This window comes from Lampetra fluviatilis, chromosome 1 (genome assembly GCF_964198595.1).
Source record: "Lampetra fluviatilis chromosome 1, kcLamFluv1.1, whole genome shotgun sequence".
Lineage (NCBI taxonomy): Eukaryota > Metazoa > Chordata > Hyperoartia > Petromyzontiformes > Petromyzontidae > Lampetra > Lampetra fluviatilis.
Window position 1 is genome coordinate 27,953,269 of NC_136275.1, and position 27,686 is coordinate 27,980,954.

A 27,686-nucleotide genomic window follows, 5' to 3' on the forward strand; every position below is an offset into this window, starting at 1 on the left:
GGGGGGGGGGCGCAATAATGGATATATTTTGCACGGCAAGTGAGCGGTGACGTCACAACTTTGTCATGTCACGCAGTGTGCCTGACGTCACGCATCCCCCCCCCCACCCTCCGCGTAGGCCGCGTGTTAATCCAAGACGAGAGTCCGAGTCTCGGCCAAGCCGGCGAGTGAAGCTCGTGGGGTAACAAATGAAACTGAACCGAGCGACGTCGCCGCCAAATCCACGGTGCCGGCTCCGAGCGGCACAGCCACTGGGAAACCGCCGCCGCAAGGCGACCAATCAGAGCGCGCGAGCGATCGGAGCGCGGCCAATCGGAGCGGGGCAGGCCTCGTCCCGCGCCCCGATTGGTCGCCTGCTGCTCAAGGGGGTTTCCAGCGCGATGTCGTTCACGGCGCAGAGGGGAGAGGGCGGGGGAGGTGTACGGGGCGGAGCGCGCGGGGGTTGTGGGGGGGGCTGGGTGGTTGTGGCGGTGGGGTGCACGGGGGTTGGGGGAGGGGGCGTTGTGGGGGGAGGGGCGTTGTGGGGGGAGGGGGCGTTGTGGGGGGAGGGGGTCGGGTGGGGGGAGAGGGGCGGGGGGGTTGTGGGGGGGGGCTGTGGGGTTATTGGTTGTGGGGGGCGGGGTGAAGTGAAGGGGGCGGGGGGGTGTAGGAGGAGCAGGGGGCGGGGCGTGCTAGTTGAGTGACAGATGCGGCTTCTGTTTCTTGTCAGAAGCTGCGCAGCGAGAGGAGGCAAGAGGCGAAGACCCCGAGAGCACAGAGACACCACCAGGTGAGGGGGGGACAGGGGGACAGGGGGACACGGGGACAGGGGGGAACACAGGGACAGGGGGGGCACGGGGACAGGGGGGGGGGGCACGGGGACAGAGGGGGGGACAGGGGGGGGAGGACACGGGTTCTGGTCTCGGGCTCTCTGAGCCCCGAGCAGAGCGGTAGTTGAATAGTGAGTGAGTTTAATAGTGAGTTAAATAGTGAGTGAGTTAAATAGTGAGTGAGTTAACTAGTCAGTGAGTTCACTAGTGAGTTAAATAGTGAGTGAGTTAAATAGTGAATGAGTTAAATAGTGAGTTAGTTAAACAGTTAGTTAAATAGTGACATAGTGATTGAGTTAAATAGTGAGTGAGTTAAATAGTGACGTGTTGCGTAGTAGAATTATGAGTAGTTGGCTGCTGCTGCCCGTCTCAGCAGACGAGCTGCTCCAGTGGCGTGGTGCACCCTGGGAAATGTCGTCGTGAGTTCTCAGTCGTCTTGTTCAGTAGTCAACATCGATGGCGAATGTCATCAGCACCACCGCGGGTGTTGCCATCGAAACGTCGTGGGTTTTTTGCTTTTATTGTTTTCAATCTATATATGTTTTAATTCTATTGTATTATTTGTATTTTCTATCTACGTGACTTTACCGAAAGAACCAAGAATATTAATTGCTGCAGTCACGAAGTCAAAATAGTTGAGAGTTTAGTTTGAGTCCCATCCCGACTTGGAATCCACCACCGCGAGGCGACCAATGGGAGGGGAGGAGCGAGACGACGGCGACCAATGAGAAGAGCGGGGCAGCAGCAGGGCTCGTCCCGCGTTGGGATGGCCCCGGGGGCGGCGCCGCCCAGGGGCGGTGACGTCACGGCACAGACACGCCCACAGGGGCTGGAGGCAGCCAATGGGAGACTGGCGTGGTGAGACACTGAGACACAGAGACACAGAGACAGAGAGAGACGTAGAGACACACAGAGACACAGAGACCCAGCAAGAAACAGACCCAGTGAGTGCCAAGTTAATTAGTAAATCGTGCTCAGTAATGAAAAAGTAATGAGTGTGCAGTTAACTCGTGAGTAGTTAAGTAGTGAGTAGTTAACTCGTGAGAAGCTAGTGAGTAGTTAAGTAAAGTCACGTAGAAGGGAAGTAATAAAATAATAAAAATAAAACATAATAAAATTATTCTCACGACGTTTCGGCCACAACGCAAGCAGCCGTCCTCAGGTGAAAACCAGGTCTGTCGAGGCGACAGAGTCTGAAGCTTCAGACTCTCACGACGTTTCGGCCACAACGCAAGCAGCCGTCCTCAGGTGAAAACCAGGTCCGTCGAGGCGACAGAGTCTGAAGTTTCAGACTCTGTCGCCTCGACGGAAGCTTCAGACTCTGTCGCCTCGACGGACCTGGTTTTCACCTGAGGACGGCTGCTTGCGTTGTGGCCGAAACGTCGTGAGAATAATTTAATTATGTTTTATTTTTATTATTTTATTACTTCCCTTCTACGTGACTTTACCGAAAGAACCAAGAAGATGAATCCCTGCAGTCACGAAAGCTTTAAATCAAAAGTAGTTAAGTAGTGAGTAGTTACATTTTGATTTAAAGCTTTCGTGACTGCAGGGATTCATATTCTTGGTTCTTTTGATAAAGTTACGTAGAAGGGAAATAATAAAATAATGATTAGTTTTTTTTGTTTTCTGTTTTTTTATTTCCCTTCTACGTGACTTTACCGAAAGAACCAAGAATATTAGTCAGTAGTTAACTCACGAGTAGTTAAGTAGTGAGTAGTTAAGTGAGTAGTAAATTAGTGAGTGCTTGAGTGGAGTAGTCTCGCGTCTCACGCGGTCACGTGACGCTCGGAATTCCCCCACCACAAGGCGACCAATCGGAGCGAAGGAGAAATGATGACAGCCAATCGCCGCGAGGCACGGGGCTCGTCCCACGCTCTGATTGGTGGCCTGGTGAAGGGGATTTCCAATGCGTTTGGCGCAGAAGCTGCACGGAGCTAGCCGGCAAAACGTGTCTCCTCCTGAGCCCCGTCTTTTTTTACGGTCAGTGGAAACAAGAAGATGCTCGGTGTAGTCGGCACTTTGCTTCATTCATCATTTCGTATTTTTTTTTTAAACTTTGATTTATGTAAACCCCCACCGCTCGCTCGCTCTCTCGTCTCTCTCCTTCCTGCTGCCTGTGCTGGACACACAAAGTGTCTCCGTGTCTCGCCTCGTCTCCGTCTGTTTCTCACTTCCTCCGTCCCCTCTCCTCCCTCCCTGCATCTCACCCACGCCACTCTCCCACCTCCCTGTGGGTCTCTCACCCTCGCTCTCATCACCCCCAGCTCCCACTTTGCCGTCTCAATCTCCCTCTCTGTCACTACCCTTCTCACCTTCCCTCTCCTCTCTCTGTTTTACTCTCTTCTCTGTTTCATGCCCCCCTCTCACTCTCTCACCTCCCCCCTCTCACCACCCCCCTCTCCCCGCCCCCCCTCTCACCCCCCCTCACCGCCCCCCTCTCACCGCCCGCCTCTCTCACCGCCCCCCTCTCACCGCCCTGTCCCCTCTCTCTCACGCACTGGACCCAGGTCATCGAGACAGGGAACGTCTTTTCCCACATAGTGACGATGGTGACGATGGTGATACATGCACAGCGCTAGCGGTGTCACGCTGTGTGCATCGTGCATCAGGGTGATGCGCTGTTTGGCGTGACCAGGGCCGCGTTTAGGTGAAGGCGGCCTACGGCTGATAAGAGGGAAGGGCGCAGGGACAGATGAAGTCATTAAACTTTATTTATTTATTTAGCCAAGTAGACTGTGCACATTCCACTCGTGGTGAATTCATTAAACACAGATCACTGCACTCATCTCTTCTAACATTTCCCCTCCTCACTTGAGCTGCTGTGGCAAAGTCACCAACGGAGTCCGATGGCCGCGCTACCCACGAGAGGTGTTCTGGGTGAGATCGCGTGAATTGACGCTCACCCAGAACACCTCTATGACGGGTCATGTTGGTCACGACAGGCTGTGTGGTAAACTGGCCACGCTCTCGTCACTCCGCTGTTACTTCGACGTGGAACGGAGGGCCTAGAGGAGGGTCTAGAGGGGGGTCTAGAGGGGGGTCTAGAGGGGGGTCTAGAGGAGGGTCGAGAGGGGGGTGCGAGCTGTCCGCGGTGTCGCTTGTGCCTCAGGAGACGATGGCAGCGGAAGTGGAGGCCCACAAGCTGCTGCTGCGACGATGCCTCGACGATATCAAGAAGCTCGACGGCGGCAGCAGGTGAGAGACGCAGCGAGGATTGCGCAATCATTCCTCTCCTGAGCACGAGGACGTGATCCCACACACAAGGGGGGGCTCAGTGACTCAGTGGGCGTCAGCGACGGGGTTCTCTCCGTGCGTCTGAGCTGTGCGAGGTGACGCGTGGAGAGCGGCAGTGCCCAACTCCACGTGTCACTGTGCACCACCACGCAGTGTGTCACGGTGCACCGCCACGCAGTGTGTCACTGTGCACCGCCACGCAGTGCGTCACTGCACCGCCACGCAGTGCGTCACTGTGCACCGCCACGCAGTGCGTCACTGCACCGCCACGCAGTGCGTCACTGTGCACGCCGCTGGGCTAGTGAAGCGGCGGCGTAGTGGTCGACGCCGCGCTGTGAACCCAGAGACCCGAGTTCGATTCCTGACCACGGCCAACGCTGCTGACGATTATCTGAACTGGTCATGGGCCTTCCTTAGGTCGATTTTATCTCAAAATGAGTATCTGGTGCGGTGTGTAAACCACCACCCCCACCACGACCCCTTCCACCCCCCCTCCACGACCCCCTCCACGACCCCTTCCACTACCCCTCTACCCCCACCATGGTGTGAGAGTTAACATCAGTTACCTTGGTGTAAAAGTTAACATCAGTTACCATGGTGTGAGAGTTGACAACAGTTACCATGGTGTGAGAGTTAACAACAGTTACCATGGTGTGAGACTTAACAACAGTTACCATGGTGTGAAAGTTACAACAGTTACCATGGTGTGAGAGTTAACAGTTACCATGGTGTGAGACTTAACAGTTACCATGGTGTGAGAGTTAACAACGGTTACCATGGTGTGAGAGTGAACAGCAGTCACCATGCGAGTGCCACGCTGCGTCCCTGCGCTGTGCAGGTACCAGGTGGCCACCTTCATCCCTCCCATGCAGAAGATCAATGATCTGAATGAGAAGCTCAGGAGGCTGCCCAAGAGCCTCAGTGAGGATGTGGCGGACGTGATGGTACAGCAGGGAGCAGCTGGTCAGTGATACAGCTCACTCACAGCTCACTCTCACAGCTCACTCACAGCTCACTCTCACAGCTCACTCTCACTCACAGCTCACTCTCACACACAACTCACTCTCACAGCTCACTCACAGCTCACTCTCACAGCTCACTCTCACTCACAGCTCACTCTCACACACAACTCACTCTCACTCACAGCTCACTCTCACTCACAGCTCACTCTCACAGCTCACTCTCACTCACAGTTCACTCTCACTCACAGCTCACTCTCACTCACAGCTCACTCACACACAGCTCACTCACAGCTTGTAAACGGCACACGCAGCTCACACAAACAGCACACACAGCTCACACGTAGAGCACGTTCACATCGACATCAGTCTCAGCTGAAAAGCAAGCAGACGGGTGGTCAGCTTACACAGACGCCACACTCACGCGCACAAACAGCACACGCATGTGCAGGCACACACAGTCACCTACAGGCACGTACACAGCGACGTGCCTCCACACGTGGTGCTCTCATGTCAGTGTGTCTGTGAGTGGGTGTGTCTGTGTGTCTACGAGTGGTGACTCTGTGTGTCCGTGTGTCTGTGAGTGGGTGTGTCTGTGTGTCCGTGTGTCTGTGAGTGGGTGTGTCTGTGTGTCCGTGTGTCTGTGAGTGGTGGCTCTGTGTGTCCGTGTGTCTGTGAGTGGGTGTGTCTGTGTGTCCGTGTGTCTGTGAGTGGGTGTGTCTGTGTGTCCGTGTGTCTGTGAGTGGGTGTGTCTGTGTGGATGTGTGTCTGTGAGTGGGTGTGTCTGTGTGTCCGTGTGTCTGTGAGTGGGTGTGTCTGTGTGTCCGTGTGTCTGTGAGTGGGTGTATCTGTGTGTCCGTGTGTCTGTGAGTGGGTGTTTCTGTGTGTCCGTGTGTCTGTGAGTGGGTGTGTCTGTGTGTCCGTGTGTCTGTGAGTGGGTGTGTCTGTGTGTCCGTGTGTCTGTGAGTGGGTGTGTCTGTGTGTCCGTGTGTCTGTGAGTGGGTGTGTCTGTGTGTCCGTGTGTCTGTGAGTGGGTGTGTCTGTGTGTCCGTGTGTCTGTGAGTGGGTGGCTCTGTGTGTCTGTGTGTCTGTGAGTGGTGCCTTTGTGTGTCCATGTGTCTACGAGTGGGTGTGTTTGTGTCCGTGTGTCTACGAGTGGGTGTGTCTGTGTCCCCACGTCTCCGTGTGTCTCTGTCTCCACACAGAGCTGCTGGCCCAGGCTCTCACATCTCTGTCTGACAAGGACTCCCCGGTGCCCGACGCAAACTTCAGACCCATCAACGCCACTATGTGGGTTCTCTGCGCATACACGGACTTCAGCCCAGCACTGGGTGAGTAGCACGGAGCGAGTAGAGAGTGGTGGTAGTGGTGGTAGAGTAGAGAGTGGTGATAGTGGTGGTAGAGTAGAGTAGAGAGTGGTGTTAGAGTAGAGAGAATGGTGGTTGTCATGGTGGTGCTGTGAGAGTTGAGTGGTGCTAGTGGTTGTGTTAGTGGTGGTGGTTACCACAGCGCTAGTGGTGCTGGTGCGAGTGGTGCTGGTGCTTGTCGTCGTGCTAGTGGTGGTGGTTTCTAGGGTGATTGTCGTGGTGGTGGTGCTGTGAGTGGTGGTAGCGGTGCTGGTGGTTGGTGTTGGTGGTGTTCGTGGTTGCGTGGTTGTTGATTTGGTTGTTGTTGTGGTTGTTGATGTGGTTGTGTCAGGCCGTGCGGTGAGTCAGTGCGGCACCATCAAACATCTCCTGGACATCCTAAAGCACCAGCCACTGTGGGAGCGCAGCAACACTGAGCCGGTACGGGGACACACGGGGAGACGCGGGGAGACACGGGGAGACACTGGGACACACAGGGAGACACGGGAAGACACGGGGAGACGTGGGGAGACATGGGGACACACGGGGAGACACGGGGAGACGTGGGGAGACACGGGGACACATGGGGAGATGCGGGGAGACACGGAGAGACGCGGGGAGACGCGGGTACACACACAGGGAGACACGGGGAGACATGGGGATCCACGGAAAGACACGGAAAGACACGGGGAGACGCGGGGAGACACACGGGGAGACACGGGGAGACGCAGGGAGATGCGGGGAAACACGGGGAGATACATGGGGTGAGTAGATGATGGCGAGTAGTAGATGATGGCGAGTAGTAGATGATGGTGGGTAGTAGATGATGGCGGGTAGTAGATGATGGCAGGTAGTAGATGATGGCGAGTAGTAGATGATGGTGAGTAGTAGATGATGGTGAGTAGTAGATGATGGCGAGTAGTAGATGATGGTGAGTAGTAGATGATGGTGAGTAGTAGATGATGGCGAGTAGTAGATGATGGCGAGTAGTAGATGATGGCGAGTAGTAGATGATGGTGAGTAGTAGATGATGGTGAGTAGTAGATGATGGTGGGTAGTAGATGAAGGTGAGTAGTAGATGATGGCGGGTAGTAGATGATGGTGAGTAGTAGATGATGGTGAGTAGTAGATGATGGTGGGTAGTAGATGATGGCAAGTAGTAGATGATGGTGAGTAGTAGATGATGGCGAGTAGTAGATGATGGCGGGTAGTAGATGATGGTGGGTAGTAGATGATGGCAAGTAGTAGATGATGGCGAGTAGTAGATGATGGCGGGTAGTAGATGATGGCGGGTAGTAGATGATGGTGGGTAGTAGATGATGGCGGGTAGTAGATGATGGTGAGTAGTAGATGATGGTGAGTAGTAGATGATGGCGGGTAGTAGATGATGGTGAGTAGTAGATGATGACGAGTAGTAGATGATGGCGGGTAGTAGATGATGGCGAGTAATAGATGATGGTGAGTAGTAGATGATGGCGAGTAGTAGATGATGACGGGTAGTAGATGATGGCGAGTAGTAGATGATGGCGAGTAGTAGATGATGGCGGGTAGTAGATGATGGCGGGTAGTAGATGATGGCGAGTAGTAGATGATGGTGAGTAGTAGATGATGGTGAGTAGTAGATGATGGTGAGTAGTAGATGATGGTGAGTAGTAGATGATGGCGAGTAGTAGATGATGGCGAGTAGTAGATTGTTGTATATATACGCCTTTTTCCAAAATTGATATTAAGAATAATTCTTCCAATATATTTGTAATAATAATCAATCTGGGTGTAGCAAGCGGCCCAAGAAAAATGTAACAACCACCCTCACCCCTCACAGCAGCTGCCTTCCACATACCACACCAGGCAAAGAAGTAGCCATTAAAGGTAATTTTTAAAAACCCCGGTGTAAAAAGGCGAGAGAGGGGTTTGCTAATGAGATTCTGGGGAAATCTCTACACACCTTCAAAGACCGCCTCAAAGCATGTACACACAACAGGCGCCACGAGAACCGAACAGACACGTTTTTCATTGTAGTTGAATTTAGTTAACGGAACTGAGCGACAAGAATAAGTCGACATCATGCCAACACACTCACCCAGATTAAGAACCAGACTGCAGTCTACATGAGTGGCTGTTATTATTACTTACCTTATTTTACTCTTATTCACCATATATATTGTTAGTTATGGCATCTTTCTATCTACGTGACTTCCAGCAGTCAAGAAAGCTTAAGTGAAAACTTAGTCAAATCTCCAACCTCAGGATATCAAAATATAACTCAAGAATAAACAGCACGGATCACTGGATACAGATGAGGAACAAAGGTTAATAAAACCCTAGGAATACATGTGGTAATAACGATGATAAATCACAAATCTTGGATAAACATGAACCATACTCTGGTTCTCTCGGTAAAGTCACGTAGGTATAAAATAAATGAAATCACGACGTTTCGGGCGCAACACAAGCATCCGTCATCAGGTGGGACAACCGCAGCAAGAAACAATTGCTGAAGTGGGCAAAAGAGCAGCTTGTAACAAGGGGTTATATAGATTAGGGAGGGGGAGGAGCCAGGGTTAGAGAGGGTGGGGGGGGTCAAACATGAGCCAAATAATAATTATGAGGGTCATCCAGAAGAATACAATGCGAAAGAGGTCAATCACACACGACCAAGATAATGCGTTCCATAGAGAGAGCCCTCCCAACCGCCTTTGTCTTGCAGAAGCACGTGGTAGCAATAAATCACAAATGCAGGGAGGGCGCCTCCACTTGAGATATCAAACACCATGAAAAGTCCAAACTATGATGGACATACTGTAAACACTGCTCGAAACATACCTTGAGTCACTTACAGAGTCAACACCACATAATAGTATAAACACTAAGATAAGGGGTGGAAATTAATGTTTGTAAAAACCCATAAGAGTGAACTGGAAACATGGTACAGGAGGTAACACTTCAAGAGACGGCGCCCCTCTTTGAGAGAGACAAAAAAATGTAACACCCCGACCGTGAAGGAAGAGGGTGGAGAACGCAACCGGACAGGGGGAACCCCTTCCTCCTTCCAGATTAATTATTGCAGAAGTTGACAACTGGGAAAACATCTAGGGACAATTTGAAGCATCTGTTTCCATTAATGGCAGAGTGGCTTGAGGAAGGAGACAGGAACCAGGCCTTGATTAAACAACTTATCACTCCAATAAAATTAGAACAAACACACACACATATACCCAAAATAGCGGGCCGGACGAGGGGTGACTGAACAGACAACTGTTTTTTGTTGTTTCTCTTAATACAACGGTAAAAGTTCGGAACTTAGCGACAAGAATAAGTCGACATCATAGACTGCCAACACACTCACTCAGATTAAGAACCAGACTGCAGTCCACATTAGTGGCTTTTATTATTACTTACCTTTTTTACTCTTATTCACCTCATATATCGTTTCTTATTGTATCTTTCTATCTATGTGACTTTACCAAAAGAACCAAGGAATATTAATTCCAGCAGTCAAGAAAGTTTATAGTGAAAACTTAGTTATATCTCCAACCTCAGGATATCAAAATATAACTCGAGGATAAACAGCACGGATCCCTGCATACAGACGGGGAACAAAGGTTAATACAACCCTAGGAATACATGTGGTAATAACGATGATAAATCAGAAATATTGGATAAATATGAACCAAATAATACTTGGGACGTATTAGACCAAGGGTCATCCAGATGAGATACAAGCGAAATAGGTCAATCACACACGACCAAGATAAAATGTATCCCATAGAGCCTCCCCACCGCCTTTGTCTTCCAGATGCACGTGGTAGCAATAAATCGCAAATGCAGGGAGGGCGCCTCCCCTTGAGATATCAAACACCATGAAGGAATTCCAAACCACGATGAAAGTACTGTAAACACTGCTCCAAACATACCTTTAGTCACTTACATAGTCAAAACTGCAAAAAGTGGTACGGTATCAAGCTATTAGAGGTAAAATAATATTTTTTACTTCCAACCGGTACAGGAGGTCACACTTCAAGAGACGGCGCCCCTCTTTGGGAGAGACAAAATAATGTAACACCCCAGTTGGGAGGGAAGAAGGGGGGGGGAGAATGCAACCGGACAAAAGGAACCCCTCCCTCCTTCCAGATTAATTATTACAGAAGTTGAAAAACTGGGAAATGCACTTGGGGGCAATTTGGAGCATCTGTTTCCATTGATGGCGGGGTGGCTTGAGGAGGGGGACAGGAACCAGGCAAGGGTAAGACTTAACAGATTGCTTAATAAATCAGAACATATGTAGTGAGTTCAAGGAGACGTAGACGACGTAGTCAGAGGCACACTTATTTATTCAACCAAAGGGCAGAACACAATACTTGAAGGGGTAACGGCCCCTTCACCCGTCTAACAGGGAGACACCCTTAGCACTAGCCCGGCTAGTCTGCTCCCAGGTCCTCCACTAGAGAGCTAGGGGAGGCTAGCTGATCCAGCTCTGGCCAAGCTAGGATCTCGGCACCCTTAGCCAACCAGACCGGCTCTTACAAGAGCATCGGTTCTGGGCTCTCAAGGCCGCGCCGCTGGCTTGCCCTGGTCGGTCCTTAGAAGGACAGCGAGCCAGGGGAGTCCCAGGGCCTATCCTGCTGGTCTGCACTCTTCGCTGGTTAAGCTGTAATACTCCACCCCGAGCCCACCGGCTCCCCTCCTTTTATAGCAACTCCCCCCCGACGGGTGGGGCCGTGGGGGATCACAGCGCCGTCACAGCCCCCCAGGGCTAACCGTTGCGGACGTGGATGTAGGCACCCTTACGCGTGCGGGCGCAAACACCCCTTGTGTGTTTGTTTGCCCTCCCGTAACACCCCTACACATACACACACACCGGACAAACAACTGCCCCCACAGCAAAGAGCGAAATCAAAGGAATCCCAGTCCTTTGTGAGAAGGCGGGCAGAGGGGAGAGAATTTCACATATAAGCAAGGACACAGATCATGCAACTAAGTTCTGCGAGCGGCAGGCTCCGGGATAGGGAGCTGCATCAGCAGAAGCCACGAGTCGTGAAGTTCGTCTTTTGTTTTTCGTAACTTTTTTTTCTTGTTTCTTTCACCATTGAGAGCATAACCAGCGCAACCGAGCAAGAGTGTCGGCACTGTTGACCAGTGGGGGGTAGTAGATGATGGTGAGTAGTAGATGATGGCGAGTAGTAGATGATGGTGAGTAGTAGATGATGATGGGTAATAGATGATGGTGAGTAGTAGATGATGGCAAGTAGATGATGGCGAGTAGTAGATGATGGCGGGTAGTAGATGATGGTGAGTAGTAGATGATGGCGGGTAGTAAATGATGGCGGGTAGTAGATGATAGTGAGTAGTAGATGATGGCGAGTAGTAGATGATGTTCACAACGCAGCGCCGTGTCGATTCGTCATCGTCGCGGTTGACATGAGAGCCGGCGCCCCGCGTTGTTTGCTGCTTGTCAGCGAGCCGCCTTCCTCGTGCCCCTCGGGTGCTCCTGTGGCTCGCTGGAGGTGGCGGTGGTGGCACTGGACGGGAGCTCCTCGGTACCGGGGGGGCGGCGGCGCTGTTCCGCGGAGTCGGCGTTCACCGTTTTAGCGGTGTGGCCATCGCTCCGGCGGAAGACGGAGTCAGCGCTCTCGGAGGCGTATGGCCGAGGCGCCGGTTTCATTGATCGCTTCTCGAGTCCTCGGAACTCGTCGTAGGACCTTCCTGGCGGCCTCCGCCGTCCGGGCTCGGCTCGCCGGCGCGGCGTTGTCCGCGCGCGTGAACCATGGCAGGGGAGACAGCTTTGCGGATTGTACGGTCAGAATATCCGTTCATCCTGAGGGCTTGGTGTACGTGCTCCAGCTCACTGGCTAGGTGATGCTGGTCGGAGATGCAACACGCCCTATGGTGTAGTGTTTTCATGAAGGAATTCTTCTGGGCTGGATGGTGGTGGGAGTCAGGCTTTAGATAGACATCCGTGTGGGTGGCTTTCCTGTAGACAGTGTCCCAGCGAGCCATCAGGTCTCTTCTCGATCAAAACATCCAGGAATGGTAGATTGCCATCATTTTCCACTTCCATGGTAAATTTGATAGATGGCTGTATGGAATTGATGTGGTTGAGAAATTGGTTCAGTGCTGGCAGGTCATGTGGCCAGATGATGAACGTGTCATCTACGTATCTCTTCCACAAGGAAGGACGTAGGGTGGATGTCTGGATGGCATGTTTCTCAAATTTCTCCATGAAATCATTCGCTACCACTGCCGATAAGGGAGAACCCATTGGGGTACCCTAATTTTGTTTGTAGAATGTACCAATCTAGGTGTAGTAAGTGATTCCTGATATGCAATACCCGGGTGTCTACAAACTGAGTTGTGGCTGCGGCAGCAGTTACATTGGGGAAACGAAACGACATATCTCGGACCGCGTTCGCGAACACAAGGCAGATCTTAAACACGGTAGGACCAATACTTCTGCCATTGCTGATAATTGTTTTAACGCAATGGGCTGACACGAAATTGACTTTTCCAAGACGAATTTACTCTGCAATCCCACCGGCTATTATCAGAGATTTGTTCATGAAGCCGTCCAGATAGATATATAAACACAGACACAACTTAAACCAAGAAGATTGGTACAAACTGAGCAATCATTGGAAGAACTTTATTAACCAGGTAAAGTATTAACTGACTGTGATGTTTCCATCCTACCTGCCCATGTCAGCTGTTATTTCCGACTCTATGTGTGTCTTTCACTCTCTCTCTGTGCATCTCTCTCCGATTTCTACTCCAGTGAGGGTCCACTTTCTGCCCTACTCCCCCCCCCCCCCTTCTCCCTCCCCCCCCCCCCTGCAGCCGATCTCTCCATTGCTGCCGCGGTGGTCCACTTTACTCCAGTGACCCGGGTGCTACTGCAGGGTCCACTTTCTGCCCTGCCTCCCCCCCCCCTTCTCTTTCCCCCCCTGCAACTGACCTCTCCAGTGCTGCCGCGGTGGTCCACTTTACTCCAGTGACCCGGGGCTGCCGCAGGGTCCACGTTCTACCCCACCTTCTTCCCCCCCTTCTCTCCCCCCTTGCTGCCGAGGCCTATATAACTCGTGCCACGACAGATTTCTCGCCTACTTCAGTAGTTTTTTATTGCTGTGGTTGTCCCACCTGATGACGATTGCTTGTGTTGAGATCGAAACGTCGTGATCTATTAATTTTCTACCTACGTGACTTTACCAAAAGAACCAAAGAGTATGGATTCCTGCAGTCACGAAAGCTTCAAATCAAGTTGTAAACACGTGTAAACAAACATGTAAACACAAATCTAACACAAACAAGCATGTGAACACGAATGTAAACACATAAATAAGCATTAAACATGAATGTAAGCACGTGTAAATAAACATGTAAACACGAATGTAAACACATAAATAAGAATGTGAACACGGACGTAAACAAGAATGTAAACACGAATGTAATCACGTAAAGAATTACGTGAACACAAACACGTATATAAACATGAAACACGAATGTAAACACGTAAATAAGCATGTGAACACACATGTAAACATATGTACCAAGCATGTAAACACATGTAAATAAGCATGTAAACACATGAGTGTGTCCCCGTGGCAGCGTGGAGCGCTGGTTGATGAAGGGACATGAAGGCGGTGACATCTCCGTGTCTCTCACCTCGTGTGTCTCTCCCCGTGTCTCTCCCCGTGTCTCTCCCCGTGTGTCTCTCCCCGTGCGTTTCTCCCCGTGTGTCTTTCCCCGTGCGTCTCTCTCCGTGTGTCTCCAGACCATACGCAGGCTGCTGGTCTTCACCGTCACTCTGCTGGCGAACCTCTCCCGCGTGCCAGAGAACCGCGCCTGCTTCCGCCAGAGCAACGCGGTGCCCGTGATGCAGGAACTGCTCAAGAAGGATGACGTGGAGTTCAGGATGACTGCCCTGCTGGTCATCGCCCACATACTGGAGGAGAGCGACTGCGACCCCCTGGGAGAGACGAGTAAGCAACTCTCACGGCACCCGCACGGACCGCTCCTCGCCTGCAGGACTCGGCACTCGCTCACCCACCGCTCACCTCCCTCACGTGGCTTTAGTCAGACGAGGGGTGTAGACGTCACCGTTTACGCATTAAAGAAGACGGTGACACGTGGCACACGGGAGTCTAAAGAAGAAGATCCCCCGCATAGCCCTCAACAGACTGTTTGGCCAAGTGCTGTTCACGATCAGCTGTGAATACTGGCGTGGCATACGAGGAGGTGGATGGGCGCGGCGCTGGGTATGGTGATTGGCTTATTTAAAAATAAAAACATTTTATGTTACCGGGTAGGGCCCCACTGAGCGATGTGGACGTTGTTTAGAAGCGACGTGGCCACCACAAATGACAGCTCAACCAAGCGGCTTATCACATGGACATTTATAGCAGCCCAATACTCTAACATCAGAATCAGAAAGGGTTTTATTTGCCATGAAAGTTTGCACAGACAAGGAATTTACTTTGGCAGTAAGGTGCATAGATTCAACAAATAGGAATCTTAAATCTTAAATAAGTGGTGTACAAGTGTAATGTGAAGATATATCCGGCTCACTGACGTATCACAACTCGTCATGATGATTGGCTCTGCCGGTCCTGGTTTATAGCCAATGGGGGGAAGCCTAGGGGCGTGGCCCTGACGTAATGGCAAGGTGACAGCTGTAAGGATTGGTTCTGCTGGCTTTGGCCACAGCCAATGGGGAGAGGAGTCAGGGGCGTGGTCCCGGGAGCTTACGAGGGGGCCTGGAATATACCATGGAGGCTAATGAGGATTGGCGGAAACGTACCACGTGACCCGGGTATTAAATAGGGGTGGAGACGAGCGACACGTGGTCAGAACGGGAACGAACAAAGGAAGGGGGCCACGCGGGAGCGGGGCTCCGGGTTGCCACGTGGCAGTGTGTCTCTCTCTCTATCTGTCCCTCTCACGCTGCCTGTCAGCAGCGTGAAGGAAAGCTGTAATACAAGTTGAATAAGAGACAGATTCCAGAAGTCGCCTCAACGAGTTTTATTACATTGGTGTCAGAAGTGTCTCTTGAGACCGTTTGGACGATCCTTTAAGATGTCCAAGCACCTCAAGAAGAAGAATACTAAAGGTACAAAGTCTAACTAATACTAAGGAGCTAAAGTATGTAAAAATTGAATAAAATATAATCTAAAATATACAATAGCTATAATATACAATATAAAATTACAAAAATGCAAATAGGATAACAGTGCAAATATGGCAGGGTGTCATTGTGCAGATATTGTGTTAAAGTCAGTTTGAGCGTTAAAGTCAGTTTGAGCCCCTGGCCTTGTTGAAGAGGCCAGCAGCGGATGGGAAGAAACTGTTTTTGTTGCGTGAGGTTTTGGTCCTGATGGACCGCAGCCTTCTGCCGGAGGGGAGTAGCTGGAACAGAGAGTGTCCAGGGTGGGAGGAGTCGGCCACAATCTTCCTCGCTCGCCTCAGGGTCCTCGAGGTGTGCAGGTCCTCGAGGGTAGGCAGATTGCAGCCAATCACCTTCTCAGCAGTGCGGATGATACGCTGCAGTCTGCTCTTGTCCTTGGCAGTGGTAGCAGCGTACCAGATGGTGATGGAGGAGCTGAGGATGGACTCAATGATGGCTATGTAGAAGTGTACCATCATTGTCTTTGGCAGGTCTAATTTCTTCAGCTGCCATAGGAAGTACATCCTCTGTTGTGCTCTCTTTATGTGGGAGCTGATGTTCAGTTCCCACTTGAGGTCCTGGGAGAGGATAGTGCCCAGGAAGCGGAAGGACTCCACAGTGTTGACTGGGGAGTCTCACAGGGTGATGGGAGTGAGTTGGGCTGTATTCTTCCTGAAGTCCACAACCATCTCCACTGTCTTAAGAGCATTAAGCTCTAAGTTGTTCTGGCCACACCAGGTCACCAGGTTGTCAACTTCCCACCTATAGTCAGACTCATCCCCACCAGAGATGAGCCCAATGAGGGTGGTGTCATCCGCAAACTTCAAGAGTTTGACGGACGGATGACTGGAGGTGCAGCTGTTGGTGTACAGGGAGAAGAGCAGAGGGGAAAGGACGCAGCCCTGAGGAGATCCGGTGCTGATGGACCGGGAGTCAGAGACTTGTGTTCCCAGCCTAACGCACTGCTTCCTGTCAGACAGGAAGTCTGTGATCCACCTGCAGGTGGAGTCGGGCACGTTCAGCTGGGAGAGCTTGTCCTGAAGCAGGGCAGGGATGATGGTGTTGAAAGCAGAGCTGAAGTCCACAAACAGGATCCTGGCGTAGGATGCTGGGGAGTCCAGGTGCTGTAGGGTGAAGTGGAGGGCCATGTTTACTGCGTCATCCACAGACCTGTTGGCTCTGTAGGCAAACTGCAGGGGGTCCAGGAGAGGGTCTGTGATAGCTTTGAAATGTTCTAGCACCAGACGCTCAAAAGACTTCATTACCACAGAGGTTAGGGCGACAGGTCTGTAATCATTAAGTCCTGTTGGCCTTGGCTTTTTGGGCACAGAGATGATGGTGGAGGACTTGAGACAGGCTGGTACATGGCATATCTCCAGAGAGGTGTTGAAGATGTTGGTGAACACCGGAGACAGCTGGTCAGCGCAGTGCTTGAGGGTCGCTGGAGAGACAGAGTCTGGCCCAGCTGCTTTGCGGGGGTTCTGCCTCTTGAAAAGTCTGTTAACCTCTCCCTCCTGAATTGAGAGAGTCATCTTTGTAGTGGGGGGGAGGGGGGAGGCCTCTTGGGTGGGAAGGGGTAGTTCAGGACAGTCCAATTGTCTTTCAAATCTACAGTAGAACTCGTTCAGGTCGTTCGCCAGGCGGGAGTCGTTAGTGGTGTGGGGGGCTCTGGGCTTGTAGTTGGTGATCTGCCTGAGCCCTCTCCAGACAGAAGCAGAGTCGTTAGCAGAGAACTGATGTTTTAGTCTCTCTGAGTACAGTCGTTTAGCCTCTCTCACCGCCTTGCTAAACCTGTTCTTCGACTCTCTGAATCTGTCTCTATCCCCACTCCTAAACGCTTCCTCCTTCTCCAACCTCAACCTTCTGAGCTTTCCTGAGAACCAGGGCTTGTTGTTGTTGTTGAAGTTCACCCTGGTGCGTGTTGGAATATAGCAGTCCTCACAGAAGCTGATGTACGACGTCACAGCCTCTGTGAGTTCATCCAGGCTATTGGTAGCAGTCGTGAACATATCCCAGTCAGTACAGTCCAAGCACGCCCGCAGATCCTCCATACCCTCACTGGTCCACTGTTTAGATGTCCTCACAGCAGGTTTACAGAGCTTTAGTTTCTGCCTGTATGCAGGAATCAGGTGGACCATGGCATGGTTAGAGTGTCCCAGTGCTGCTCGGGGGACGGCGTGGTAGGCTCCACTGACTATAGTGTAGCAGTGATCCAGAGTGGTACCTTCTCTGGTAGGGCATTTCATGAATTGTCTGTATTTGGGGAGTTCGTGGCTGAGATTACCTTTGTTAAAGTCGCCGAGTACGATAACCAGGGAATCCGGATTTGCTCGCTCCACACTCAGAATCTGGTCTTTGAGCATGCGTTGGGCCTCTTTAACCTGAGGACCCGGCGGCAAATAAACTCCGACCAAAATGAGCGACGTGAACTCGCAAGGCGAGTAAAAAGGTTTACAGTTTATAAAAAATGATTCCAGGTCCGGAGAACAATGTTGCAGAATCACTGTTACATCTACACACCAGCCACTGTTAGTGTAAAAACAAATACCACCGCCCCTCGTCTTGCCGGAGAGTGCTATATCCTGATCCGATCTTACGAGTTGGAAGCCTGCCAGTTGTAACGCAGTGTCCGGGATCAAATCACACAGCCATGTCTCCGTGAAGCACAAGACAGAAGATGAAAGAAAGTCTCTGTTTTTCACCATCAGTAGCTGAAGGTCGTCCATTTTGTTGCACAGTGAACGTACATTGGAGAGGAAAAAGCTTGGAAGCACTGTTCGGATCCCGCGTCTGCGTAGCCGCACTAGAGCCCCCGACCGTTTACCCCTTCGGTGGCGTTTCACTGCTTGAGCAAAGCCTAGCGCGGCTTTGACTAGAATGCCCACTAATTCTGCCGCTGGAAGCAGAAAAGTGGGAAATAAATCCACAGAAGTTGTTTCCCTGATGTTTACAAGTTCGTCTCTTGTTAGAGAACTCCGAAAAACTTGGCAGAACACTGAATTAACAGACAAAACAAGACAAAACAGGGTGCACCAACTGGCCGAGGCTGCCATCATCGGCGCCATCTTCACCAACATGGTCTTGTGGAAACCAGAATCGAGGTGTCTGTTGTATCGAGTATCCATTCATCGAGAGTTAATCACTGTGTCGATTCATTTTGGGATACATGGATCGACTAATCCCATTGGTTAGTATAGCTTCCCGCAGAACGTGTTTTAATAGCAGATGGTGGTTAATTTTACACAAGCTCTGATGAGTACGTAACTTACTGCGTATTTGTTTATGTTAGCAATAAAAGTAAATTTTATTGATAAAATGCTTTAATACATTTATCATGTGTACAGTATCATTATTAAGGCTATTACTGATACCCCAATGAAACTCTCACATATATTGTTCAAAGGTAAATAATAGCTGTCGGTAACGCATCTCCATTGGAACCATGTGATAGCGACCTCCTATAGCGCTGTTTCGTATAGTGCTCACTTTACCGAGAACGCATCCTGAGCGTAATAGGAGGTATGGCTGTAGTTTAAACACAATAAAGCATAGCTGGCACAACAGCTCTACACACATAACACCACGCGTACACACAGAGTCATAGCAATAGCTGTACAGACATAACACCATGCGTACACACAGTCATAGCAATAGCTGTACACACATAACACCACGCGTACACACAGAGTCATAGCAATAGCTGTACACACATAACACCATGCATACACACAGAGTCATAGCAATAGCTGTTAAACCACACGCTTATATCTCGTACCCCACACTCACAATGTCACATTTGTATAATCCACACGTGGGTGATTTTCGAATGGCAAATTTGGACCGCAACCCAACTCTTGTGATTACATCGCAGGATCTTTAACGGTGAAGTAGGCGGGGCATTTTATTCCGGTTATTACACCACAGTAATAACCAGGGCGGCCGCTGGATTTGAACCGTAAACCTCCGCACCAAGCGGCGAAGGTGCTACCGCTGGGCTGTGTCGGTGTGGGTGACACGGGACACGTGGTGGGCGGTGTGGGTGTGGGTGACACGTGGTGGGCTGTGTGGGTGACACGTGGTGGGCTGTGTGGGTGACACGGAACACGTGGTGGGCTGTGGGTGACACGTGGTGGGCTGTGTGGGTGTGGGTGACACGTGGTGGGCTGTGTGGGTGATACGTGGTGGGCTGTGTGGGTGACACGGGACACGTGGTGGGGTGAGTGGGTGACACGGGACACGTGGTGGGCTGAGTGGGTGACACGGGACACGTGGTGGGCTGAGGAGTGATGGTCACTGCGCGTCTCGTTTCAGACTCCACTAACGAGCTGCTCCAGATCATCAGTAGGCCCACCGTGTACGGCCGATACAAGCAGGTGGGTGAGATCATATCCCAGAGCGAGGAGCTGCTGGAGTCTCTGGCCATGCTGTCCGTGTGCTGGCCGGTGCGCAGGAAGGTGAGCGCTCGCACCGCACCAACGACAAGGCACCGAGTCGGCCCTGGGCGCTGTTCTGGGTGTCGCGCGCCGCGATTGTCGTTTCCCCGCCGGGACGTCGTCGCGGGTCGGTCGACGGCGCCGCCCGAGTCGTGAATCTGTGGCTTCCGAGCCGCTTCCCGCTTGCGCCGAGGTTCACCGTCGCTCCTCGCGGGATCCGTGCCGCTTCTCGTCAGATCTACGAGGCGGGCGCCGTGGCTCCGCTGGTGCAGAGCCTGAGGCAGGGCCGCTCCGTGGAGAAGCTCCATGCGGTGACGACGCTCAGCAGACTCAGCTGGGACCCCGGCACCTGCTCCCAGATGAGGCAGGGTGAGGAGGAGGAGCAGGAGGAGGGCGGCTCTCCATATACACACACACACTTTATATATATATACACTGCATATACTAACTATACCTGCCTATGTCAACTGTTATTTCATGCTAATCTCTCATATTAACATCGCCACTTCCATGCCCTTTAATTTATCACATTAACATCACCAGCCCCGGCCACTTCTTTATGACCCTTGGGCTACACCCATTTCAAACCTTTACAACAGTCTGCATCAGCAGCAGACAACGCTTTCACAACTGACGACGGGCGCTTGTGTTGCGCCCGAAACGTCGTGATTTATTATATTTTATCACTACGTGACTTTACCGAAAGAACTAAATAGTATACACACTACATATAATATATACACTATACATACTACATGTATCTACAATATATACACTACACATGCGCTATATATACACAACATATATACACTCTATAGCGTATATATATACACTACATGTGTAGTGACATAGGACGTCACTACTATGTCGGCCCGTATGAGGGCTGGGGGCCCCAAGGGGGTGCCTGGGGGGTCACGTGGTGGAGGGACCCAGACCTCCCGTGAGGTGGGGGAAGGGAGGCGTGGCCTGGGAAGGGAGGCGTGGCCTGGGCGGAGCCAGCCACGCCAGAGCAGATATAAGCATGGTGTGAACGGAGAGCGAGGCTGTTGTACTCCGAAGTGAAGACGATATCATCGGTCCTCTAGTCCCGGGTCGTCGTCCTGGACCAGGCAGCCCGTCGCCTGCCTGGACCAGGCAGCCCGTCGCCTGCCTGGTCCACTCTGTGTAGCATTCCAGAGTGTTAGTGAGTTGAGGAAGGTGGTCACCACCTCATGTACAGTGTTATATTACTTACCGTTTAATAAATAGTGTTGCCTCCGAGCTGTGTGTGTGTGTGTGCACCTAATACGAACCCACTACACATGCGCTACACACTGAGCATCGATTTACCCAGGATACATGTACACACACTGCACAATACACTGCTGTGTGTAGTGAGTGTTGATGTGTTTGTGCTGTATATACTTGTATGAGTGTTGGTGAGAGTGGCGAGTGCGTGTAGTGAGTGGTGAGTGTGTGTGATAAGTGAGTGGTGAGTGTGAGGAGTGTATGGTGAGTGAGTGGTGTGTGTATGGTGAGTGTGGAGTGAGTGGTGAGAGTGAGTGGTGAGTGAGTGAGTGAGTGGTGAGTGAGTGAGTGAGTGGTGAGTGAGTGATGAATGTGTGTAGTAAGTGAGTGGTGAGTGAGTGGTGAGTGTGACTCTGAGTGTTTGTGTGTCTCAGAGGGACAGTTGCACTGCCCCATATGGAGCACGAACCAGAACCAGCTGAGGGAGAGAGCGGCCGGCTCCTGGGGCAGCGTGAGGACCTCCACCTCCTCCTCTACACCCCCTCCTCCTCCTCTACACCTCCTCCTCTACACCTCCTCCTCTACACCACCTCCTCTACACCACCTCCTCTACACCTCCACCTCTACACCTCCTCCTCTACACCACCTCCTCTACACCACCTCCTCTACACCTCCTCTACACCTCCTCCTCCTCTACACCACCTCCTCTACACCTCCTCCTCTTTACTCCAGCAGTGTCCCCAGCACGACGCTTGTGCAGCGCGTGCGGTGATGCAACCCCCCCCCCCCCGTGCCCCCCCCCACCCCCCCTCTGTGCCTCAGGCCGTGCTCCGCGCCGTCAAGGGCTTCATCTCGTGCTGCTCCTCCTCCAGGTCCACGGAGGTGCAGGCTCGCCTCGCAGGTAACGGCAGCCCCTAGGTAACAGCAGCCCCTAGGTAACAGCAGCCTTGAGATAACAGCAGCCTGGTAATAGCAGTTCAAGGTAGACGTCGACCGAAATTCGGTTTCGGTTTCGGCGCCGAAAGTTGGCAAATGGCCTCTTTCGGCAAAGTTTCTGTTTCGGCCAAAGCCAAAAAGTTTACTTTCGGTTTAGTTTCGTTTTCGTCCGAAACTAGAAATTCAGTTTCGACTGGCCTCTAGTTCAGGGGACATGAGAAGAGACACAGGAGCAGCTGGGTGTTTGATGCACCGAGTTGCAGAATTCCCTGTCAAGTTGCTCGTCTTGCTCACGCCGAGTCTCCCGTGGTTGCCGACGTCTGTTGCCCCGCGTGCGCCGCTTGCCGTGTCCCCAGGCGTCCCCAAGTGGCAGGAGGGTGACGTGCAGGCCTGGCTGGAGGAGAGCAGCCTGGGCGCCTACTGCCCCAACTTCACGCAGATCGACGGCCGCATCCTCCACTCCCTCCTGGAGATCCGCCAGCAGGTGGCACGGGGACACCGGGGGACACCACGTGGTGTCACCACACAGCACCACGTGGGGTCACCACACAGCACCACGTGGTGTCACCACACAGCACCACGTGGTGTCACCACACAGCCCCACGTGGGGGCACCACACAAGGCACCACGTGGGGGCACCACACACAGCACCACGTGGGGCACCACACAGCACCACGTGGGGGCACCACACACAGCACCACGTGGTGTCACCACACACAGCACCACGTGTCAGGCTCATGGACACAGACGCCACAACTCAGTGGGGACCCCAACCCTGCGGCTCCTCACCTCCTCACCCAGCTCCTCACCCAGCTCCTCACCCAGCTCCTCACCCAGCTCCTCACCCAGCTCCTCCTCGATGTCTTTGTCTCACATCTTCTCTTCCTGTTCTCAGGCCCCGGAGTTCTTTGCCATGGTGGCACGGGAAGTGGGCGGCTTCCACCGCCTGGAGGACTTCCTCAAGTTCCTGGATGCTGTGGAGAAACTGGACTGATGAGGTTCACTGTCCACTCACCACCACTCTCACACTCACCACACTCACCATGCACTACCACACATTCACCACGCAGTGAACACCACCGCTCTCACACTCACCACACTCACCGTGCACTACCACACATTCACCACGCAGTGAACACCACCACGCTCACCACACTCACCATGCACTACTACACATTCACCATGCAGTGAACACCACTGCTCTCATACTCACCACACTGTGCACTCACCACCGCCACTCATCACCACTCTCACACGCTGCCTGTGCTCTGCTCTCACAGGGCGTTCCGCTGCACCTTTCTCTGCTGCTGCTGTTGCAGGTGGCAGAGTCGAGGACAGAGCAGCTGATTGGAGCTCAACCACACAAACACAGCACAACCTCACACGTGACGACAACCACACACGTGATGACAACCACACACATGGCAGCCACACAGGACAACTCAACCACACCACACACATGACAACCACACACATGACAACCACATGCTGTACGTCCAGACACACCGGGACTGCACCTAAATGCAGTCGAGCACCAGTGACTGCCATGCGCACTTGAATACCTCTAACTCCACACCTCTAACTCCACACTGATAACTCTACACCTCTAACTCTACACCTCTAACTCTACACCTCTAACTCTACACCTCTAACTCTACACCTCTAACTCTACACCTCTAACTCTACACCTCTAACTCTACACCTCTAACTCTACACATCTAACTGGACACTGATAACTCCATGCCACGGCTTTTCTACCACAACATCACCTGCATTCTCTGACAGCCACTCACGCCACACCGGGGACACAGGTGACACAGGTGATGCAGTGACCCACACCCTGCACAGCCTACTGGGCTCGTCTGACGGCCGTGGGTACTGGACCCTGAACAGGGCTTGGGCCCACAGCCACATTCACTCGCACACGCATACACTCACACACTCACTCACACACGCACACACTCACTCACACACGCACACACTCACACACGCACACACTCACTCACACACTCACACACGCATGGCCATTCACACTGCATGCCCGCAGACGATGACGGTGGCTTCTTTGAGGCCTACAGAGGCCAGCACCGGCGCTCACACTGGCACAGGCTCTGTGATGCTGCTGCTTGCAGGCAACACCGAATGCTCTCAGACGCCCGTAGCCTATGGCCACCTGTGGACGTGAAGAGGCCATCCACTGCCCCAATCAACTTCTTGTCTCTGGGTCGTCTCCGGGTTCCTTCTCTTTGTTGTCATGATTCTGTTTGACACGCAGCGGCAGCAGCAGCGGCAGCTGTGGTAGCGGTAGCAGCAGCGGTAGTAGTAGTAGTGGAAGCTTTCGTCACCAATATTATCCATATGAGGCTTTTGGGTTAGATTGCGTGAATATAAATGCATCGTTAAACCCCCCACCACCCAACATAGCCAACTAGTAAGGTTTGTCACGTAAACAAAACATGCGCGATTCCATCCGGCAGAGCGGCCCTAGCTGCTGTTCACGGCGGGGGTTCCCCACTGTATTTGTGCTGCAGATGCCTACGAGCGAGGCCGTAGATAGCAGTGGGGGAGCGGAGACGACGAACAATTCGGCGTGGAAGAGCCATCGGCTCCGAGGGCCACGAAGCCCTGGCGAGTCGTGATGAGCAGCGGCAGCAGCGGCAGCAGCAGCGGTACCATCGGGGCTGCAGACTCCAGAAGGCCGAGAGCCTCTCTGCTCCTCGTCACTGCCTGCCGTGGTGGCCTCGATTAGCACCATCGCAATCAAACAAAGTAGAACCTGGGCTCGTGCTCATTAACAGTAGAAGACGGCGTTAGGTTCAAGTTAAGCGTTAGGGTGAGGTCGTCCCGCCAGCTCTACCACTTGCCTGGGAGGAGCCATAACCAATAGAATCCCGCGGCCGGGTTCACTCGGAACTCTGACCTCGTGCCCAGTCCCTCGCTGGCTTCGTGCCGTCTCCCCTCTTCTCCTCGCGTGAGCCCCGTGTGTCACGCTCCATCCTCCCACTCCGCAAGAGCCTCCCAGGTGCTGTTGTAGACTTCGCGGTGAAGGGATCTTACCTATAAACGTAATTTTTATTCTGTCTATCTGTCTATGTACGCCTATCCTTGTAACGCTTTTTAATGGACTAACTGTTGGGTTTACGATTTAACTAAGTACACAGATACAACAAACTAATCCTCCGGACGAAAACTCGCTATTTGTTCTTGCCCTTGGTCCGATGTAAACTAATAAAATCACTCTTCGTAACAATTTACGCTGATCGCCGGCGCCAAAGCACGCATCTTGCCATGTCGTGGAAACGCTGACTCGTTGCCCCTAGCAATGTAAACAAGCTTGCCGAGCAGCGATGGGAGGGGGGATTCTCCTTCGCTTAAAAAATACCAAAAATAAAACAATCAAGTGAAGTTACTGCTGCTGCACAACCACACGCTGAGGTACATCCTGAACAGTGTGATGTCCTCTTCTCACCCCACCCCAATTAGATACTGCGATAGTCATACTACTGCAGACTCGGTCGATACTACTGTAGACTCAGTAGATACTACAATGTTCGGTAGATACTATGATAGTAGATACTACGAGTCACTAGATATATAGTCAGTAGATACTAGTGCAGACTCAGCACATAGGACAATTTTTTTTAAACATTTCAGATCAACTGTTTACCTCCCACTTTCGATATCTTGTTGATTCAGGCCTTCTGTAAGGCTCTTATAATTTTGTTGACGGACAAATGGACATGCCGTACTCCGGGCTTTTATAATAACTTATTTGTGTATGTATATGTTATGTTTTTTTAACAGAAGACAAGTTTTTAAAGAAAAATTTCCCCTGGGCAAAGGCGGGTAGTAAAGTTATACACGGCATTCAGTATTTTCTTCACAGTGATCATTAACCATTATAAGTCGACGTGATTGTCATGTATAACCCGCTGCTTGCTAATTGCTCCATTAAACATATACTGCAGCCCTTGCCCGAGTCTGTTGGCAGTGCCTCCTGCTGTGGGTGGTCTCCGTGACCACGTAGCCTTGCACAGACATTGCTGGGGAATGCGAAGGTGCAAGTGACTCGGGAGCTCTTTACAACTACGCACACCACACACACTAAGTACACACACGGTGTATGTACACTACACACACTAAATACACACAGTGTATGTACACTACACACACAGTGTATGTACACCACACACAATGTATGTACACCACACACTGCATGTGTGTACACCACACACACTGTGCATACACCACACACACTGTGCATATGTGTACACTACACACAAGTGTATGTATGTATACTACATACATTGTGTATGTACACTACATACATTGTGTATGTACACACACAGTGTATGTGAAGTACCGTTGAGGACGCTTGACACCAAGGTTGAGGCACACGTATGTTTATTCGTGTAAGCGGTCAGAACAGGACAGCACTAGAGGGGGTATCGGCCCCCTCACCCGGATAGCTGGGGATACTTCGCTAGCTATCCTGATCTGCCTCGTAGTCCTCCAGTTACTGGGCTAGGGGAGGCTGTCTGGGCCGACACTGGTTAGCCGGCCTACGGTACCCGGAGTCCCAGAGACTGACTCTGGGTCGCGGGACCACGCCACTGGCTCGGTCCTGCGCGGCCCTGACAAGGGCGGCGTCTCAGGTGAGTCCAGGGCTTCTAGCTAGACGGTCTTTAGTCTTCCTTCTCCATCCTAATACTGAGCCCCGATCTCTCCGGCTCATCCCCCTTTATACCCCTCAGAGGATCACAACTCCGGGCAACCCCCCAGGCTGCCCGGTGCGGACGTCGTTGCGGGCACCTCCCCGTTAGCACTCACGGAGCCCCGCCCCCTGTGCTTGTTTCCCGTGTGATCCCATGCATACAGCCCTACACATACAGCCCCTCCGTAACAGCCCTACATATGTACACCACACACAGTGTATGTACACCACACAATGTATGTACACTACATACACACTGTATGTACACTACATACACAGTGTATGTACACTACATTCACAGTGTATGTACACACACACACAGTGTATGTACACCACACACATACACTGTATGTACACCACACACATACACTATATGTACACCACACACACTGTATGTACACCACACACACAGTGTATGTAGTGTACACACACTGTATGTACACCACACAATGTATGTAGATTACACACACTGTATGTAGTGTACACTGTGTACACACAGTATGTACACCACACACACAGTGTATGTAGTGTACACAGTGTGTATACACACACACTGTATGTGTGGTGTAGCACAAGTCGGAGACGAGGTAGTTGCAGGTGGCACCGTTATTAACACTCTTTAGATTCAACAGGTTCGCCGAGTTCCTTCTCGATGTCGTACAGCCCAGCCTTGGCACAACCCTAAACGCGTTACGCTGATGGCGTCGACCGAGACAGCCAACAACTCTCCGGCTAAATTTCGATTTAAAGCTTTCATGACTGCAGGGATTCATCTTCTTGGTTCTTGCGGTAAAGTCACATAGAATGGAAATAATAAAAATAAAACAATAAAATAATTCTCACGACGTTTCGGCCACAACGCAAGCAGCCG

At 51.8% G+C, this 27,686-nt stretch overlaps 1 protein-coding gene across 1 annotated transcript; it reads left to right on the forward strand.

Moving 5' to 3' along the window:
• The first annotated feature begins 685 nt into the window (after positions 1 to 685).
• Positions 686 to 26,058, forward strand: LOC144934445 (uncharacterized). Its single transcript, XM_078860202.1, has 13 exons — positions 686 to 769; positions 3,922 to 4,007; positions 4,885 to 5,009; positions 6,211 to 6,336; positions 6,704 to 6,792; positions 14,117 to 14,324; positions 19,817 to 19,959; positions 20,175 to 20,307; positions 21,600 to 21,676; positions 21,988 to 22,066; positions 22,458 to 22,585; positions 22,997 to 23,099; positions 23,421 to 26,058. The coding sequence occupies exons 2-12, from the start codon at positions 3,928 to 3,930 to the stop codon at positions 23,093 to 23,095; spliced, it is 1,287 nt and encodes a 428-aa protein (XP_078716328.1). The 5' UTR covers positions 686 to 769; positions 3,922 to 3,927; the 3' UTR covers positions 23,096 to 23,099; positions 23,421 to 26,058.
• The last annotated feature ends 1,628 nt before the right edge of the window (positions 26,059 to 27,686 follow it).

Coding starts and splice junctions, on each gene's coding strand:
- LOC144934445 (XM_078860202.1), top strand. CDS start 3,928: ATGGCAGCGGAAGTGGAGGCCCACAAGCTGCTGCTGCGACGATGCCTC. Junction 14,325..19,816: donor CGACCCCCTGGGAGAGACGA/GTAAGCAACTCT, acceptor GTCTCGTTTCAG/ACTCCACTAACGAGCTGCTC. Junction 22,067..22,457: donor GGTGCAGGCTCGCCTCGCAG/GTAACGGCAGCC, acceptor CCGTGTCCCCAG/GCGTCCCCAAGTGGCAGGAG.